The sequence below is a fragment of the Drosophila arizonae genome, chromosome X, assembly GCF_054131065.1.
Source record: "Drosophila arizonae isolate 15081-1271.41 chromosome X, UAZ_ARI_1.0, whole genome shotgun sequence".
Lineage (NCBI taxonomy): Eukaryota > Metazoa > Arthropoda > Insecta > Diptera > Drosophilidae > Drosophila > Drosophila arizonae.
The window spans coordinates 19204852-19224083 of NC_142927.1; the positions used below are offsets into that span (position 1 = coordinate 19204852).

A 19232-nucleotide genomic window follows, 5' to 3' on the forward strand; every position below is an offset into this window, starting at 1 on the left:
CAATAGCTGGTTTAGCTATTTAGTCCACTGACGTGTTCTTATTGCTCATTTTAGCTTTCGAGCAAACAGACGTGAAAAATTTCTTTTAAAATCAGATTACAACCTTTTCAATATTCGTGAATATCATAATTAATAATTAATAATAAATAAGTATCATAATTTTATTGGTTAAAGCAGAGACACATTTCTTGTTAAATCAGGTAAGTTGTTCACAAAACTTTGTAAAGTGTAACTTGATGCTATAGCCTTGAAAAGAGAAAAGCGTAAATGTTTCTCCATCGTTCCATGACATTCTAGAATTTTTTTTTTAATAAAGTAAGTTCACAAACTTTTATAATATGCACATATACATACATAGTATGTATGTACATATTTGCATACTAGAGCATTTTATAGTCAGGGTACGTAAGCATTAACGAATAGTAATTATTTTGTACATAAGTAAATTTTGGGATATCATATGTATTTAAGAGTCAGAAAGCGGCGTAATGAACCCCATTAAGTGCATGTATTCTTGATAAGGACGACGAGCTGAGTCGATTTAGCCCTATTCGTCTGTCCGTATGTGGGAACGTGTTTATCTCCTAAAAGAGGCTTAATTTTCGTTCAAAGTCCCTGTTTGTAGTATGTACATATGTATAAGACTTTTGGCAGGTCGAAGCTGCTAGCGTAGCCACATGTACAAAATATGCACTAAATTCAAAATATCGATAGCTAAGCTCGTGAATAGTTTGGGACTATCGATACTTTATTGTGCTGGCAATGATGAATAGCTAGTTTAGCTATTTAGTGCACTGACGTGTTCTTATTGTTCATTTTAGCTTTCGAGCAAACGGACGTGAAAAATTTATTTTAAAATCAAATTACAACCTATTCAATATTTGTGAATACCATAATTAATAAATAATAATAAATAAGTATCGTAATTCCATTGGTTAAAACATATAGAGACATATATCTTGTTAAATCGGGTAAGTTTTTCACAAATCTTTGTAAAGTGTACCTTGATGCTAGAACCTTGAATAGAGAAATGCGTAAATGTTTCTCCATCGTTTCATGACATTCTAGAACTTTTTTTTTTTTTAATAAAGTAAGTTCGCAAACTTTTATAGTATGTACATATGTACATATATACATAGTATGTATGTACATATTTGTATACTAGAGCATTTTATAGTCAGGGTACGTAAAAATTTACGAATAGTAATTATTTTGTACATAAGTAAATTTTGGGATATCATATGTACTTAAGAGTCAGAAAGCGGCATAATAGACCCCATTAAGTGCATGTATTCTTGATAAGGACGACGAGCTGAGTCGATTCAGCCCTACCCGTCTGTCCGTATGTGGGAACGTTTTTATCTCCTAAAACAAAACAGTTAGAGGCTTAATTTTCTTTCAAGGTCCCTGTTTGTAGTATGTACCTATAAGACTTTTCGCAGGCCGAAGCTTCTAGGGTAGCCACATGTACAAAATATGCATTAAAATCAAAGTATCAATAGCTAAGCTCGTGAATAGTTTGGGACTATCGATACTTTCCTGTGCTGGCAATGATGAATAGCTAGTTTAGCTATTTAGTGCACTGACGTGTTCTTATTGTTCATTTTAGCTTTCGAGCAAACGGACGTGAAAAATTTATTTTAAAATCAGACTATAGCCTATTCAACATTCGTGAATACCATAATTAATAAATAATAATAAATAAGTATCGTAATTTCATTGGTTAAAGCATATAGAGACATATTTCTTGTTAAATCGGGTAAGTTGTTCACAAAACTTTGTAAAGTGTAACTTGATGCTATAGCCTTGAAAAGAGAAAAGCGTAAATGTTTTTCCATCGTTCCATGACATTTTAGGTTTTTTTTTAATAAAGTAAGCTCACAAACTTTTATAATATGTACATATGTATATACATAGTATGTATGGACATATTTGTATACTAGAGCCTTTTATAGTCAGGGTACGTAAGCATTAACGAATAGTAATTATTTTGTAAATAAGTAAATTTTGGGATATCATATGTATTTAAGAGTCAGAAAGCGGCGTAATGAACCCCATTAAGTGCATATATTCTTGATAGGGACGACGAGCTGAGTCGACTTAGCCCTGTCCGTCTGTCCGTATGTGGGAACGTGTTTATCTCCTAGAAGAGGCTTAATTTTCTTTCAAAGTCCCTGTTTGTAGTATGTACATATAAGACTTTTCGCAGGCCGAAGCTGCTAGCGTAGCCACATGTACAAAATATGCACAAAATTCAAAGTATCGATAGCTAAGCTCGTGAATAGTTTGGGACTATCGATACTTTCCTGTGCTGGCAATGATGAATAGCTAGTTTAGCTATTTAGTCCACTGACGTGTTCTTATTGTTCATTTTAGCTTCCGAACAAACGGACGTGAAAAATTTATTTTAAAATCAGACTACAACTTATTCAATATTCGTGAATACCATAATTAATAAATAATAATAAATAAGTATCGTAATTTCATTGGTTAAAACATATAGAGACATATTTCTTGTTAAATCGGGTAAGTTTTTCACAAAACTTTGTAAAGTGTAACTTGATGCTATAGCCTTGAATAGAGAAATTCCATGACATTCTAGAACTTTTTTTTTTTTTAATAAAAGAAGTTCACAAACTTTTATAATATGTACATATGTATATACATAGTATGTATGGACATATTTGTATACTAGAGCATTTTAAAATCAAAGTATTAATAGCTAAGCTCGTGAATAGTTTGGGACTATCGATACTTTATTGTGCTGGCAATGACTAAAAGCTGGTTCAGCTAGTCATCGCACGTTCTCATTTTCGAGCGACAAACGCACGTGGGAGATTACTTGTGAAATTATTTAGCCTTTAACAATCAAACTACGTCAATATATCATCAGCGCATCGTGCAATTAAGCTTTCGAGAACTATTTCCCTTTGAATTAAGTAAGTTATTCACATAAAGAATATTTAATAAAAGTGAAATGCAAGGAAACCTTCGAGAAGAATTTATTGTTTAAAAGGGGGGAAATTTTTCGCTAATATTAGTAGTATGTATTTTTATGTTATAGGTACTCAAATATGTATATTTTCATCATGTTGTCCGATAAAGGCTTCATTGGTAAAACCTAAGAGCATTTTTATTTATGAGTAGTCATTATTTGATAGGTAACTTTTTAATCTAATACATAGATGTCTGTACATATGCATGTATGTATGAGTTTTTGCAGACCAGTGTAGCCACCCGTACAAACATTCTTTATTTTTTCGCTGAAAAACTTAAGTATCGATACTTTCTGTTGCTTGCAGTTACCAATAGCTGTCGAAGTCAGTGGACTGTCGTGTTCTTATTGCACACTTCCGCTTTCAACAAACCTGCCGTGACAAATTTCTTGTGGTATCATATTGGAACCTATTGCAATCGACATACACAAATACATCATCTTCCCAACGTTCTAAGGAACTTTCGAAAACGACTTTTGGTAAGTTATTCAGAAATCTCTCTGCAATTTGTGTTTAGATAGCAAAGCCTTTAATAAAAGATTTACGTAAATGTGCACACTCATATGTATGTATGTATGTACGTACATACACACATATGTAAATGTTCATCGTCTCCTTGCTTTTAATCAAGTAAATTATTCAAAAATCATTGTTTTTTACATGAACGCGCTTTTTAAATTATTGCCGTTTACACATACATATAAAATGTTTCATAGATAAATGTTTTCGTCTGTATTGGAATTAGTAGCCCGAGCTGCCAGCGTAGCCATCTGTAGTAAAAATACATGTGCATAAATATCGCTGCCACTATCGAATATTGCAAATTGATTAGATGTATAAATATTTTATATTATTATTGTGCTCTTAATTTACTGGGCAATACTCGCATATTTTCTATTTATCAATTCAATTTTAACTATTATTGGCAAGTCATGACATAATTATTAAATATATATATATATATATATATATATATATATATATATATATCAATCTCATTAAACACGTGCAAAATATCGGTTAATCGATATTTCTTTGTGCTGGCAATGACAAATGAGCTCACTGACGCGTTCCAATTGCAAATTTTCACATACAGGCCAACTTTCGAGAAGACTGTTTGTTAATTCAGGTAAATTGTGAAAACACCTTCGTTTATGTGTATTTTGAGACTAAAGCCTTTAATTAAAAAGGTGCATAAATATATCTTCATCGCACCGTTCCATAAACATGTCGTCGGCAAGTACCAAGGAGAATTCGTGTAAAAATTCGAAGACCTCTTCGAAGACCGGAAAAGGCAAAATGAATAGGCCCATTATAATAAAAGGCAACTCCCTGAAATCTGATCCGACAAGCTCCACAAATGTGCTCAAGTGTTTCGTGAAGCATCACAAGATGTCCCTGGAGGAACTGAAAAAGAAATCGAATGAGATATCTGTGAAAATGGAAAAAACTGAGATTTTCATTGCTGAGAGAAACCAGGAAAATGCTCAATTGAAGAGACAGTAATTTCAACCATTGTTATTTGTATTTATAGTAAGACATTTGTTGACACTTTTTGCCATTCGCTAACAGGCTTCAAGATATTAGGGAGCAACTGGAAAATGTGAAGGCCATATGTGATGGTTTAGCTAGGGAAAACTGTGAGCTGAAGGATAAGTACATGGCTTGCCACTCGAAGTATATCGAATTAGAGCTTTCCTATGATAGGGAACTCACCATATTGAATGCAAACATGATCAAACAAAAAGGTGAATTAGAACAGGTTGACAGACTAAATGAACAGGTGAGTAAATGGCCAACAGACTGCATAGAAGGCGAACATCATTTCATCATCATCATCATCTTATCTCTTTAGCTGAAGAGTGAGAACTTCCAGCAAAGGCAGGTGGTGGCCCAACTCCAAGCCGTGTCGGCGGAGAAGGATAAACAATTGACCGAACTAAAACTGAAGGCAGATCAACTGCAGGCCTATAATGTCGAACTGAAGGAGGTTTTTGAGGAGTATAAGGAGAATGTGTCCCAGAAACACGAGGTGAGAGAAATCAAATGGGTGTGGCCACAATTCTAAGAAATAAAAAACCAAAACTCTTGTATTATAGCGCGAGACCGCCCAGCTGAAGGAAGAGGTGAAGGAGCAGGCGGCTACAATTCGTGAGCTTATAGAAAACAGCGAAGTGCGTGACGTTGAGTTGCAGTTAGCCGTATCTAATATGAAACATGCTGAGGAGTTTGGCACTGAGCTGTCAAATCGTAATAGTCAGTTGTCGTCGGAGGTGTCTGACATTTCTCACCGTCTGAAAGTTGAAATAGAGGATCATAACAAGAAGATAAGGGAATTAAATATGCAGATTATGGAATTGGTGTCTGAAACAAAGCGTTATCAATTCGACATTGCCAAGCTTGTTGAGGCAAACAACTCTTTAAAGGATATGAATAACGAGGCTAATGCTGCCTTGGCAAATGAGGTAGCTAGGGTTAACCAGGAATCCAGTGATCTGAAGAAAAAGTTCGAACAACTTCAGCAGGAGCATATGGATACAACCAAAACCTTGTTAGCCGAAAAGGCCGATCTGGCCGAAAAATTGCAGGCGCTGAAGGAACTCCATGCGGTAAATGCCAATCAGCATGGGCAAAGGTATTAAATTAATGCTTTTGAATTTACAGTCAAACATCATAGCTCTGGAGTCCGAGATACAGCAAAAGGAGGAGCTCCGTTTGGAGTTTGAACAAAAAGTTGCCGAACTGGAACGTCAAAAAAATGTGAGTGCAATAATTGGGCAGGCAAACATTGAAGACTCTTTATAATTGAAAGCTCTCTTCTAGCAGAACACCATAGCGGAACTTACCTATAAAGTCAACCAAATTAAGAATCTTTCTGTTCTTCCAGTAAAGAGCGCTATGCTAACTACTAACCAGACCCAACCGATTACTAACAAAAACCCTCAATTAAACGCAATAGCTGTAAATTCAGTTGGAACCACTGAGATTTCAAAAGACGAAGCCACACCTGCACGCCGCAGGCAAATTAAACGTACTCATGCTAGATGCTACAATTCTGACTTTAACACTGAATCCGAAGATGACGCAGACAACGACACAGGCCGTAATGACACAGCTCCCAAGATGGTATGTTTCCATAACATAAATAATGTACAATTTTGTAACGAATTTCTTTACTATTACAGAAGAAAATGAGTCGTTCAAAGGCTTCGAACAAGAATAAATCTGCTAACGATTTGAGTGCCTTCGATAAATTGAAAAATAACTAATGGGTCAACTGTATTCGAAGTTCATCAAAACATATATATTTCATTCAATACTTGCATAGCTCAAGTATCTCAGTTTGAAGTCCTCAAGGAAAACATTTTTATTTTTTATATTTGAATGTCTATGACATGTGCTTAAACATACAAATAACTTGAATTCAACAACTTTACCACTCGTGGTATTACCTCACACATATAAGACTTTCAGGCTTTATAACCGTATTCTTAACCACGTTCAATAAATGGACAATTTTCTTAATTTATTGTATTTAATTCATTAGATTAGTCTGATTTGTGATTATAATTACGCGCCTAGTCCTCATTGATGCAATGATCAATGCGTGACTTGGACTAGCTTAAGATGATTAATATTGATGCTGCTGACTGATTCATGTCAAGTGCTTTCAACCCGCTGCTCATCAATTGATAAGAGTCATCAGGGGGCCTGATTCTTCGCCGCTAATTCAAGTTTTTAACTTTGATTAGCATTTTGCAGACCGCACCATGGAGCACTGTACATGCGTATACATGCCGTTGCCGTTGGCCAACCCAGAATGATTGATTGGATTCTTACCGAACAAACGGCACCAGTTTGTCCACTTATCCACTTAACCATCCATCACCATCAGAGCTCGGGCCCCCTCACTCGCAATTCAATAAAGTTAAAGCCGCAACGCCACGCCCAGCACATGACCATGGTATTGCCCCCACCGCCAGCACAACGGCCATTGCTAATTGTATTGCGGAGGAATAAACGCCGCAATCCTTTCAGTCGCCTCACACCGCAGCGGCGACGGCGGTGGCAGCGACGACAGCAGCGGGAGCAGCAGCACTGACGGCGGCAACAAGAGCAACTGTTTACTGCCATTGCTACAGCTACAGTTACAGTTACAGTTACAATAACTCATGGGAAACAACGCGCCATTGATACGTTTTGGCGACAAAGCCGCCCGCCACGTCTGCCGCACACCGCAAAAACTAAACAGGCTCCCGATGCTCGGTTTAATCACAAACAAATGCGTCCGGCCACTGCTGACAGAGTGGCCCAACAACAATAAAGTGGCCGACAATTCGTGCGCCTCACCAAAAACAATTGCCGGCTGACTGGCTGGCTGGCTGGCATCCCACATTATCCGTCCCACATCGCTTTGTACCGCCGAACCGCCTGCTACAAATCCGGACAATGACAGACCGTTACACATTTTAGCCCGCTATTAATTTTCGGAAAAATATTCAAAAACCAAACAGCGAAAGTTTTGGTTTCATCTGTTGTGCCAACAACAGCAGCACCAACATTTTGACTGTACAATTATTATTTGACTATTCTCTGTTGGCTATGACTGTGCTGGGCGTGGCCTGACAGTGGGAGCCACTTCCATGGCACCCTTCCTGCTTGTCGCCCATTCGCCTGCATTGAAGCACACTGAAATAATTATCAGCGCTCTGATTTGCGTGCACAGCAGCAGCAGCAGCAGCAGCAGCAGCAACAACAACAACAATGTTGGTAAATCACTTACGCTACGTTTATCCAAAAAGTAAAAGAGAATACTTCGACCATGCCAGCAGCACCTAGCAAGTCCTGCTCAATAGCAAAGCGCCTCTACGCTCAGTCCGCACCGAAGGCATTTGCTGATTTGTACGTCCACCCGGTTGCAGCCGACAGCAGAGAGAAGAGAGTGGAGAGTGGTGAGTGGAGAGCAGGGAACAGAAGCAGCATCAGCGCTGATGATTTTTGTTGTCGTTGTTACGAGTATTTGTTGCAAAGCGCATAAAAAGCATAAGCGCGTAAATAAAGTCAACCTCATTTATTTTGAATATAAACTACATTTTTTACGACTGCCAACAGCCAGAAACCAGCAGCGGCACCAGCAGCACCAGCAGCAGGCGCAGGAGTAGGAGTAGGAGGAGGAGCATCAGCCAGACCCAAAGTCAAAGCACTTTGCAATAGTCACCGTCATCGTTGGCATCGCTGTCGCTGTCGCTGTCGCCGTCGCCGTCGCCGGCAGCCGTCGCCTGATTTTGTTACAGGGGTCTGTGAACAACCTGGCAGACGGCCATGTCAGCTAAGTGATGCAGTTGAGCCGCGTCGCGGCATTCTTTACACATTCTGTAGCGGCTTGTGTGAATGAACTTTGTAGCGTGCAGCTTTTGTCTGGCTTACAGCTGGCGGCTGCCTGCTGTGAAACTGCCTGCTCGGAAACTCCAGCTGAAAGAATTCAAAGTTGATAAAGTGCTTCAAGTTAGAGTATTAGAGCGGCGACTTGCCGCCATATGCCGTTAGCTATTGTTATACACTCTGTAATTAAAGAGCAGACAGGTAAACATCGACTAGACGCGCACGTTATTTGTTTTAACAAAAATTCTTTATGATGAAATTTTTAAAATTACAACAGCCAAAAATTTGTGGTTCATTGAGAAATATTCATGCGTATTTCATATCAAGCACAGGCATTTCAATCGAAACCATAAATAATAAAAGTAAAAATAAATTCTTGCATTATTATCGTTGGCAAATATTTTATAGTTTTGGGCCGTTGAGCATCAATAACTTTTGCCTGTTTCGAGCAAACGTTTTACATTTTATGAAGCTCTGACGGGCTTCGAATTTTGCTCTTCTGTTTTTGCTGGGTATTTTGAGTATCTTGAGGCTGCATACTCTAAGTTTAGTTTGTTGTTTTTTTGGGGGTTTTTTTGTCAGCTTGCTTATTGTTTTTATTGCATATTGTTGTTGTTGCTATTGTTGCTTTTGGGTTTGTTGTTGTTTGCGTTGGGCGCTGTTATCGTCTCGCCCAACCAAAGGTAAGCAATTTTCGTTGAGCTCTCGACATTAAACGCAAAAATGACATACAGCTTACAACGTGTGGGGAGGGCAGTTGCGAAGGGGGGGCGAGTGGCGGCATCGGGGCGTTGGGTTGAAATGGCAGTTGCTGTTGATGTTGGATTGTGTGTTGGGTGGGTGGGCAGCACGGGGGCAACAGTTCATTGCCGCCAGTTTCTTGTTTGCTCCAAAATACACAGAGTGAGAGAGAGACACACACAGAGTGAGCGACAAAGGGAGAGGGGGCGAGACACAAAAACCAGAAAATAAAGAGAAATGAATGCATTTGTCATGACCTCGAAACGGAAACAATTGAAAAAAGCTTTTCCCATCGCGTTGCGGCTGCTGCAAGCCAGCAGCAAACGGCGACATTGCCAGCAGCGGGCAGCAGGAGGAGATGGAGGAACAGGGACAGACCCCAGCCAAAAGGGCGACCCCTCTCAAGCACACACACACACACACACACACACACAACTGTAACTGAGGCGTAGCACAAAAATGCAACTGACATAGAAAAACGGCTTTTTATATGGCCAAGCACACACACAAATATAAATACATGTATATATACATATAAATATACATACATACACGCATGTGTGTGTGCGTGTGTGTGTGTGTGTGGCAGTTACTTACATATAGACAAAGTGTGCCTGAGCTGGTTTCAGCTCAATATAAAGTCTCTGGCTCCGTTTTGCTTAGGTTTCTTTTCTTTTTTTTTTTTTTTTTTTTTTGCTTTCTTTCTGCACACAATGCAACAGCAAAAACAACAAAAGGTGGCAGTAAAAGAAGCAGCAGATGACGGCAAAACGACTGGCAAGAAAATTCTTTTAGCCATTTGAGCAACGTAAAGTAAGTCAGTTGACTGGCCAAAGGCACATCATGGCCCTGTGAATGGGCCAGCACAGTTGGTCAGCTACAAAAAATAGCAAAGAGCGAAGGCGTGTCGGTGTGTGTATGTGTGCGTGTGTGTGTAAGTGTGTGTGTGAGTGTGGCCTACGGAACTGCCTGGGGCCGAGATTGAGCGAGCTTGTGCCTGGCAGCAGGTCGACATTGACGTGACGTGAGCGTTAACGTTAACGTAAACGTTTACGCTTACGTTTGCGCTTACGTTGTTGTTGATTTGGCAGCTGCTCCGGCTGCGGCTACGGCTGCTGCTGTGCCTGGTTAGGCCTGGGTGCGTCAACTTCAAATTAATTGCGCTTCAACTTCATTATTTTGCATGCCTGAGCATGCCTGTTGGCCCGGCTTTAGCTTTGGCTTTCGCTTTGGCTCTGGCTTTGCCGTTTTAGCCTTTAGTCGCTGCTGCTGCTTGGCACTTTTCGGCGCCTGCCTGACACCATTTTGCGCTTGGTCAATATTTCAAACAGATTAGGAGAGCAACAAAATGCGCCTTAATTGAATGCCACAAGCCGTCGAACCCAGCCCAGACCTCAAGCCCCAAGCCCCAGCCCCCAACCCAAACCCCACCCAGACCAGTCCAACCCAAGCCAGCTGCTGCTCGGCACAAGACATACATATTTAATGAGCCTCGACACGTCTTGCGACAGGCTCACAGCCTCCTGCTGCCCCTGCCACTGCCGCTGCTGCTGCTGCTGCTGCTGCTGTTGGTTATGGAGTCGGAGTTGGACTTGGAGTGGCAGACGCTGCTTATGACTGGAGGCAAGTGGTTCCAGTTGCTCCACAGCTTCATTCGCGTCCGACAACATGGCATCGTTAGCGCTGCTGCCGCTATCGCAGTCGTAGACGCAACCGCACCTTGGCAGCGGCACGCACTCGCACGCACACGCTTACACATATAGGTATGTGTGTGTATGTGTGTTGGTATAAGCCGAACCATAAATTTCGTTAATCATTGAACTGGAAATTTAATAGCCAAGCCATATACACAAGCGGCATTAAGCGCCAGGCAGTCTACGCAGCCATTTCCGTATGCGCTTCAACTGGCACTCCGGCTTAAGGTAGCCCGTAGTCCGTTGCCCGTAGTCCGTGGCGCCCGTTGCTCGCGGCGCACAGCTCGTTGCCCCCTTTGGCTGCCCCATTTCTGGTATCCTGTATGCCCAACACTCAACGAGCATTGCAGTTAAAGTTTCGTTGGCTTCCAAAGCCAGCAAAGCGCAAAAATTCCATTGCACAGAGCACGTACCAGCTGTGGAGTCATGAGCGTGTGTGTGTGTGTGTGTGTGTGTGTGTGTGTGTGTGTGTGGGTGTTACACTTAAAAACTACAGAGAATATAATAAGCATTTTGCTAAAAAGACGACGACACTTCTGACCCCTAGCGTGACTTTAGAAATGAGGCGACCCCCTCCCCCTCACCCTCCCTCTTCCACACGGCTCCTGCATTGCGCTGCTGGCCAAGCTAAAATACATAATTATATGGCTGTTGTAATAATGCGAGTTGGCGCAAAGTTCAAATAACAAAACAAGCAACACCAGCAAAAAATGAAAAGAAAAAGAAGAAAGATCGAGCAAAGCAACACAGCAAAAAAGAAAAGAAAAGAGAGTGAGAGAAAGCGAGAAAAAGGAAATGGCTTCAGGGTCGAGCCATGCGCCATGAAGATTCCCATAGATCAGAGATAGCGACCTAAATGGCAGCACTTTTCCTTTCCTCATTGTTTTTTATTTTTATTTTTTTATTTAGCCACGCCCTTTTGCTGCCCAAGCCACTGGTATTTCGGAAATAGATTAAGCTTTAAATGCCACAATGTGTAACCGTAATAGGGTCAATAGCTGCCACAGCCTGCCGGGGCGCCTCGCCACCTGCCACATTAGCATTCCTCCTCTTTGTTGTTAGCGCTCTCACAATGTGCCAATATATTTAAATGGCTGAGCAGTGAACAAGTTAAAAGCAATTGCCGTTAGGAATTTTCACCCCAAACACAAACACACACACATACAGGCACACACACACACAGATATACACACACATAGAGCTGCCAGAGGGCATACAGAGATGCATCAATGTTGTTGGCCCTGGTTCCGGCTCTGGCTCAGACTCTGACCCCCTTTGCACACAAATAATATTGTTTTTATTCAATAAATACTGTAATTAAATTGCTCGTGGTCATTTGTAATAAGCAACATCCTCATGTCAGACTGATAAAAAGAAAAAAATCAAAAACTCACACACACAAACATATTCAAATAGCGCCTGCTCTATGGATAACGCTTTAATTAATTACACTACAGATATTGTTAGACGAAACAAATTCTGATTATCATCAAAATGCAAATGAGCCACAGAAAATCAAGGAGCAACTGCCCCAAAACGGTTCAAAGAATATACCAACCTGTAAGTACCCTGAACACTTTACGTAATTTTATAGACATACATGTATATTAAATACTTTTGAATGTAATTCGAAATTATAAAATATTTTGTATAAGATTTTCATAAACGCAAGCCTTTTATTTTACTTATTAAATGCAATTTCAGCATACAATGGCTTTGTATAAATCTATAATATATAATATATATAAATATATGTAACTTTCAGATGGAGGCGTGGTTCGATCGGAATGAAGCGCTAAGTCGATTCAGCTAAATATGCCTGCCCGTTCGTACTCGGCTACTCGGCTATACCAAACGCAATGCCAGCCAATCAGTTTTGATCGATAAACAACCCTTATCCTTGTTCTTGTTATCGATATATCAAAGAAGCGTACACTGATTTGAATATCAGGTCTTCGCCGAGTGCAGGGAATCTCCTAGTCAGGCAGTTCCGAGCAGAGCACTCTTACATGTTTAAGTTGTTCAGAACTTATAAACTACAAATACCTTTCAGAACAATCGTTTATTGATTATTATCGTTATATGTATCGAAATCAGTATAGAGAGTAATGTCAAAATGTGTAGAAATTCCATGTCCCTGACTTCGACTTAAATGGTCGACTTCTCATTTTTTTTTTGGTCTAGTAAAATTTGATACCTTTACTAATATACCCTACGCCTTAGCCGAGCAGGATATTTTTGTTAGCTCTTGAACTAAACATGTGTCAGTGGGAGTTAGCCTTAAGCGTTTGCCAGGCAACATTTTAATGGCCCTAAGCCATTCAAAAACAAGTAAGAAAGCTCTAGTCGAGACTGCTCGACTAGGAGATACCCTAAGCCCCCTAAGCTGATATTCTACTCATTCTGCACTGCTTGCTCAAATGTATGTACATTCCAAAGAACAAGTCTCTAGTACTTGAAATGCGTTTCTTACAAATTTGAGGCGAAGGGGCGTGGTATCCAAAATCTGTAAATTACAGAATGTTTGTATTCATCATACGTATGTATATACACAGTAAATGAGGCTGAAAAACAAAATCCATTTTTCGATTATTCTCGATAAAAAAGTTATCGGATGATTTATCGAAAAAAAATAAGATAAATTCGTACTGCGTATGGTATACACGAGTATGCATGTCAAATTTCAGCTCTCTAGGTTTTGTATCTTCTGAGATCGACGCACTCATACAGACGGACGGACGGACGAAGGGACAGGGCTATATCGACTCAGCTCGTCGCCCTGGTTAAGAATATATATACTTTATGGGGTCTGCCACGCCTCCTTCTGTCCGTTACATACTTTTTCACAGAACCATTATACCCTGATTTCCCATTTTCAATGGGTTCAGGGTATAAAAAAAAAAAACCAAACAAAAACAAAAAGAGAGAGAGAGAGGAAAAAATGGAGCAGAAGGTATAATAAAGCTGTGCATGAGGATGCGCCAAGCATGTGTAATCCAGGAAGGTATTTAAAGTCCTCATCAGGCAGCAGCTGTGTCTTAGTGGGCTTAAATTTGCCAAGAACTTTGAGAGCTAGAGAAATAAAATTGGGTATGTCGTACGCATATAAAGTGTATTACCTTAAGCGCTCCTACGGCTAATATTTTGAAGGAGCACTGATCTCTTTGCCCGGAAAGATGAAACAAAAAGTTTTACCCGACGAGTCTCGACGAGTCATTTTTATGAACCTCACAACAAGTTTCAGGCCTGGCGGAGAGGAGCTTGAGTAGTTGTAAACCTTTTTTGATTTGGCCCTTAATGTATGCAGGGCAAGGGCCAACGGAATTGGGAAGAGGCCTTAAATAATATACTCGAACTTTCAGTTGTGTGTTTTATGCGGCGCCTTCCGTTTGTACTTAGGGATGTTCCAATAACCGGGGACATGTCCTGCAGCCAATACGGCTCGGTATACGCACATGGATGGGCATAAATATTATATGTATATCAGAAATTGTTATAATTAAGAAAAGTGTAAAATTGATGTGAGTGGGAGACAGAGAAAGGGACAGAGACACAGACGCAGACAGAGACGGAGACGGAGAGCTAAAGGAAAGGTGATGGCCATGGCGGATGCGACGTAAAGCAAAATCCGTTTCAACTTAAACACATCCGATTCGATTCGTTTTATCGCTTTCGTTGTCGTTTGTCCCAGTGCAATCCACTCCTCCTCCTCGTCCTCCTCCTCCTCCTGCTGCTGCTGCTGCTGCTTTCATGTTTGGCTCCGGGGCGGCAAACCTGCGCCCGGGCAGCTGGCGGGCCATAAAGCGAACCGTGCTAAATCCGACAACAATTGCAGCGCCAGCTTGAGGCAGTCAAAATGGCCCGAATGAAAGGATGGACGGACCGAAGGACGAACGGACGGACACTGCGCTCTGCCTTGGCTCAGAAATGTTGCACAAAACTTTTGCAGCGAGCCATGCCCATAAATGCCAAGCACCCAACGCGGAATCAGATGCAGTTGCAGCTGCAGACAGTTATGTGGGCGGCAGAAGGGGTGTGGCGACTGTGGTGGCGTGGGTGGCAAGGGCATTGGCGGCTAACGGAGAAAAACAGTTGACGCGGAACTGTGAATGTTTCTGATAAAAAAAGATGAGCTCACTTGTTGTTGTTGTTGTTGTAGCAGTTATGTCTTATTAAGCTAACTCACCTAAGTGCCCCTAAGTGCCTCACTATCAAAGCCAATGGGCTGGGCTGGGCTGGGCTGGGCTGCATCTGAAGTTGGCGCAGGAACTGGATTTGGCCACAGTGGGTTGAATTTAGTCTAAGCTGGGCCAATGGCACGAATCAATTTGCGCAATACACAACAAATGTCACAAAAAAAGGAGGAAAAATGCAAAGATTGACAATGTACACACACACACACACACAGCAAATAGTTTAAGTAAACAGCAACAACAAGAACAAGCACAACAATGAGTACCACAACAAGAAACAAAGGCAACAAGGGTCAACGCTACTCTACATGTGTACAAAGCACTTTATATCCACACACACACACACACACACACACACAGGCAAGCACACACATACATCCACAGTGATAGAAACTCTCGTCCAGTATCTGTAAAGTTAGTTAGTTATATACAAATATGTGTACAAGTGGCTGGCCAGAAGCACAGCCCCGTTTCAAGAGGAGCGGGGTCAGAGTCGGAAAGTCAGAGGGCAGCAGGCAGCAGGAGGCGGCAGGCAGCTGGTAGCTGGCAGTTGGCAGTTGGCAGTTGGCAGGCGGCAGGCGGCAGCAGAGGGTCGCTCAAGCATTCGAGCATCCGTCGGCAGTGGCAGTGGAGTCGAGTTCAGGCGGGGCGAGGCGGGGCGAGCTGAGGTGTGCCGAGTGAAGTGAGCTGGGAATTGACAGATTGAATGCCAAGTTGAATACACAAATCCACTAATAGCAGGCCTGTTGCAAACAGATAATGTGCCATCGATAACTAATTGTAAGGTTAGTTTTCACAGTCATTGGGCAAGGCAAATTATTTGACCATGACTAGACATTTGCCTAGCAACTGTATCGTAGCTACTCGAAAGCTGTGCCCATGATGTAAAGGGTATAAAGTTTATTCATTGCTGGCATTTGCAACAATCTATTGTAAAGTTATCGACAGTTGTACGTCGATAACGGTGTATCGATATCCTCATAGATTTCATGCTGTAGCTATAACAATGACTGGTGACTCACAAATAACTGCGCATCAATAGCTGTTGACCTTATTATTTTTATCGATATCGATAATTGGCAAGTAACGTCCGTGAAGTTTATTCGATAAAAGTTGATGGAATTTTTCAACTATGTCTCCTAATCATCATCGATAACTGTCACTCTCGATAGCTATATATATAGTTTTCCATCGAAAGCTGTTGATCGATAGTTGTTAATCGATAGCTGTTATAGATTTTAGAATTTTATTATTTTTCGCTGCTGGTACTAGCCGATAATTATGAATTTAGCCACTTGGGATATATCGATAGCAACTAATCGATAGCTGCTGATTTATTTTAACATAATCAACAGTATTAATGTATAGAGATTAAAACTCGATAGCTTCACATCGATAACACTGGTTACTAACCCATAACAGTAAGTCTTGATCCATTATCCATCAAAAGTTTTTTAATTGATACATTTTTAGCAGCAATTATAAATCGATAGCTTTCCATTAATAGCTGTGAGAGAGAGTGAGAGAGAGAGAGAGAGAGAGAGATAGCATAGCTCTCGAACGTTCACTTTGAAGCCATCAACTCAATATCGATTCGAGGGGGCAAAACTTAAATGTGTTTTTAATTTGACTGCTGATAAGTCAGGCGATAGTCAAATGGCTAAATTTCTAATTGAGTGGCCAGTTGCACTTGGAAAGTTTTTGCACTTGATAAGCGAATCAACTGTTGACAGGCATCGCAACTTTAGCAGTTATTCCGCCTGGCTTGGGACTGGCTTGATGCAACTTCAAGTGGACTCTATTTAAGGATGTTTGAAGCGCCCTGCTGTCCCATTTTATTTAATTCGGATTGTTATGCATTTGCTGCTGCAATTGAGGACCCATTGTAGTTCCTCACTTGATGGGCGACCGGCTTCCTGTGGTTTTGACTTTATTAAAAATATTCTTTTGTTTTTTTTTTTTTTTTTTTTTGCAAATTTGATTCTATTTTTTCATTTTTTTGTTTGCGTTTTATATTTTAATACAGTTTGCTTTCTATATTATAATACAGTTGTTTCTGGGCTCTCGGTTCTGCTTTGCTTTTTTCTCTATTTTGTTTTTAATTTTATTTTATTATTGTTGCTCCACTTGACGGTTGCTATGCGATTTTCATTTTAAGCGCTGGTTTTACGGCTCCGCTCTTCTTTATGGGCCAAATGCATGGCATAATTTTTACAATAAAAACAAAGCACACCAAAAAAAAAAAAAAAAAATATGTATACATAAAAAATAAAATGCAAAAAACAGAAAACAGAGCACACAAAACAACAAAAACTGAAACTGAAACAGACACTAGCACAACGGAACTACGGGCATAGACTCACACAAGCCCAACCAGCTCCTACACAATGATACAACAGAGCATAACAGCCAGCAGAGTCCGCAAAGCAGTCAAAACAACAAGTTTGCGCAGTTCGCAGCAGCGAGGTACGCCGACACCCGAATACCCTAACACCGACTTGATGACACAAAAGATAGATTTTTCTTTGAATTCGTTTTTTTTTTTTTTTTTTTTTTTTGGTAATGCCTTGTAGGGCATCAAGTTGAATTAATTGATTTCCCCTTAGAGACAAAAGCGAGAGATTAATTTCAGAAAAAAATGCGCAATATAAATGTGACGCAAAAAGAAGGAGAGCTCGATACTTGAGACATGAAATGCTAGACGGCGGGGCAGTGCTCAGCCTGGAGCTATGAAATATAGGCAGAGAAAATGTGTGTATTGATTTCATTGCAGTGGCTAGATTTATGTTAGTTTAAGTGATTTAAGTAAGCATATCTCAAGCACTATCAGAACAGAGCGACAGGGAGATCTTTGTCGACCCAATTCGAGCATGAAAAAACTAACAGAACAAAAAGTTCAAGGTCGATTCGGTAAAGATATATTTGTCGACTCCGTTCGAGCATAGAGTGCTCAAGTTCCAGTTCGAGTTCGAGATCAATTCCGATAGAGAGAATCTTCTTGACCCACCTCGAGCATGAGTGCTCTAAGTTCGACTTCCAGTTCAAGATAGATTCGATAGAGAGATCAGTGTCGACTCAGCTCAAGTATAGAGTTCGATTTCGAGTTCGAAATCGACAGAGAGGTCTTTAAGGACTCTATTCGCGCTAAATAACTAACAGAACATATTAGTATTGAAAGTTCGCCATCCAGTTGAAGATCGATTCGACGGAGAGATCTATGTCGGCTCAGTTCGAGCTTAGACTGCTCTAAGTTCCAGTTCGAGCTCGAGATCAACTCTGAAAGAGAGATCTTTGTCGACACATGGAAAAAGTAAGATAGAGAGTTCGAAGCTCGAAGTTCCAGTTCGAGTTCGTAGTCCACTCCAACAGATAGGCGTGTGTCATCTCAGCTGCTCAGGTCATGCCATTGCCACAAAGCCGATATACCCCATTAAACCACTTGAACAGTGGGCAGTGTGTGTGCGGGGTCTAAAAATGAAGACGTGTTTTACAGTTTTTATAGTTCCTGCAATGACCCGACGCGACGCCTCGGACAACTGGGCGCAAAGCAATTAAATGTGTTTTTTTTTCTTATCAAAATGTAATTAAACTAATTTGCAATTATATGAAACGTGCTTCAGCGAAAAATGCGAATTTTTAAATTATTCACAGCTGAAAGAAGAGCTGAGGAGATATGGAAAATGCAGTTTGACTATGTAATTTAATTAATTTGCAAAATGTGTAAGCAATATTTGCTAGATACTTCAATTACCTACGATGTTAGAGTATTAAAACACTGCGATGCCAACAATAATAGCAACAACAACAATAACCGCTGAAAATAATAACAACAAATGCGAAAAGCGAAAACACAATTGTATTACGAATTTTATTCGCACACTTTTTTCGTGCGCCCACAAAATGATTTAAAATGATAATTTCGGCGTATATATAGACAAAAGATACGAAATAAAAGAAAAAGAGAAGAGCAACGAAAACCGAGAGAGAGAGAGAGAGAGAGAATGAGAGAGCGAGAGAGAAAGAGAAAGCAAGAGAAAAAAATAATAATGATAAAAAAAAATGATAGAAATAAAACAAACAGAAATGAAGAGGAAGCATAATAAATGCAAGCCACGCCCCCGCCCCAGACCCGAAGCTAGACTGAATGTAATTTAGCGGCATTTTTTTCTCTCCTTCCTGCTCGTAATTTCAATTAAAATTATTCTAGTCGCCGTATTACATGCGCC

General features: G+C 40.5%; 1 protein-coding gene across 5 annotated transcripts; it reads left to right on the top strand.

Moving 5' to 3' along the window:
* Positions 1-39: 39 nt before the first annotated feature.
* On the top strand, positions 40-6521 carry c(3)G (crossover suppressor on 3 of Gowen). 5 transcript variants are annotated; one of them, XM_018014515.2, is made up of 11 exons: positions 1614-1759; positions 2377-2526; positions 3303-3475; positions 4093-4125; positions 4187-4498; positions 4569-4779; positions 4852-5028; positions 5096-5605; positions 5661-5756; positions 5823-6122; positions 6182-6521. In XM_018014515.2, the coding sequence occupies exons 5-11, from the start codon at positions 4224-4226 to the stop codon at positions 6263-6265; spliced, it is 1653 nt and encodes a 550-aa protein (XP_017870004.1). In that variant the 5' UTR covers positions 1614-1759; positions 2377-2526; positions 3303-3475; positions 4093-4125; positions 4187-4223; the 3' UTR covers positions 6266-6521. The 5 variants fall into 5 exon arrangements, with proteins under 5 accessions (XP_089330473.1, XP_089330474.1, XP_017870004.1 ...); XM_089474347.1 differs by lacking the exons at positions 1614-1759; positions 2377-2526 and adding an exon at positions 40-200; XM_089474348.1 differs by lacking the exons at positions 1614-1759; positions 2377-2526 and adding an exon at positions 819-971.
* The last annotated feature ends 12711 nt before the right edge of the window (positions 6522-19232 follow it).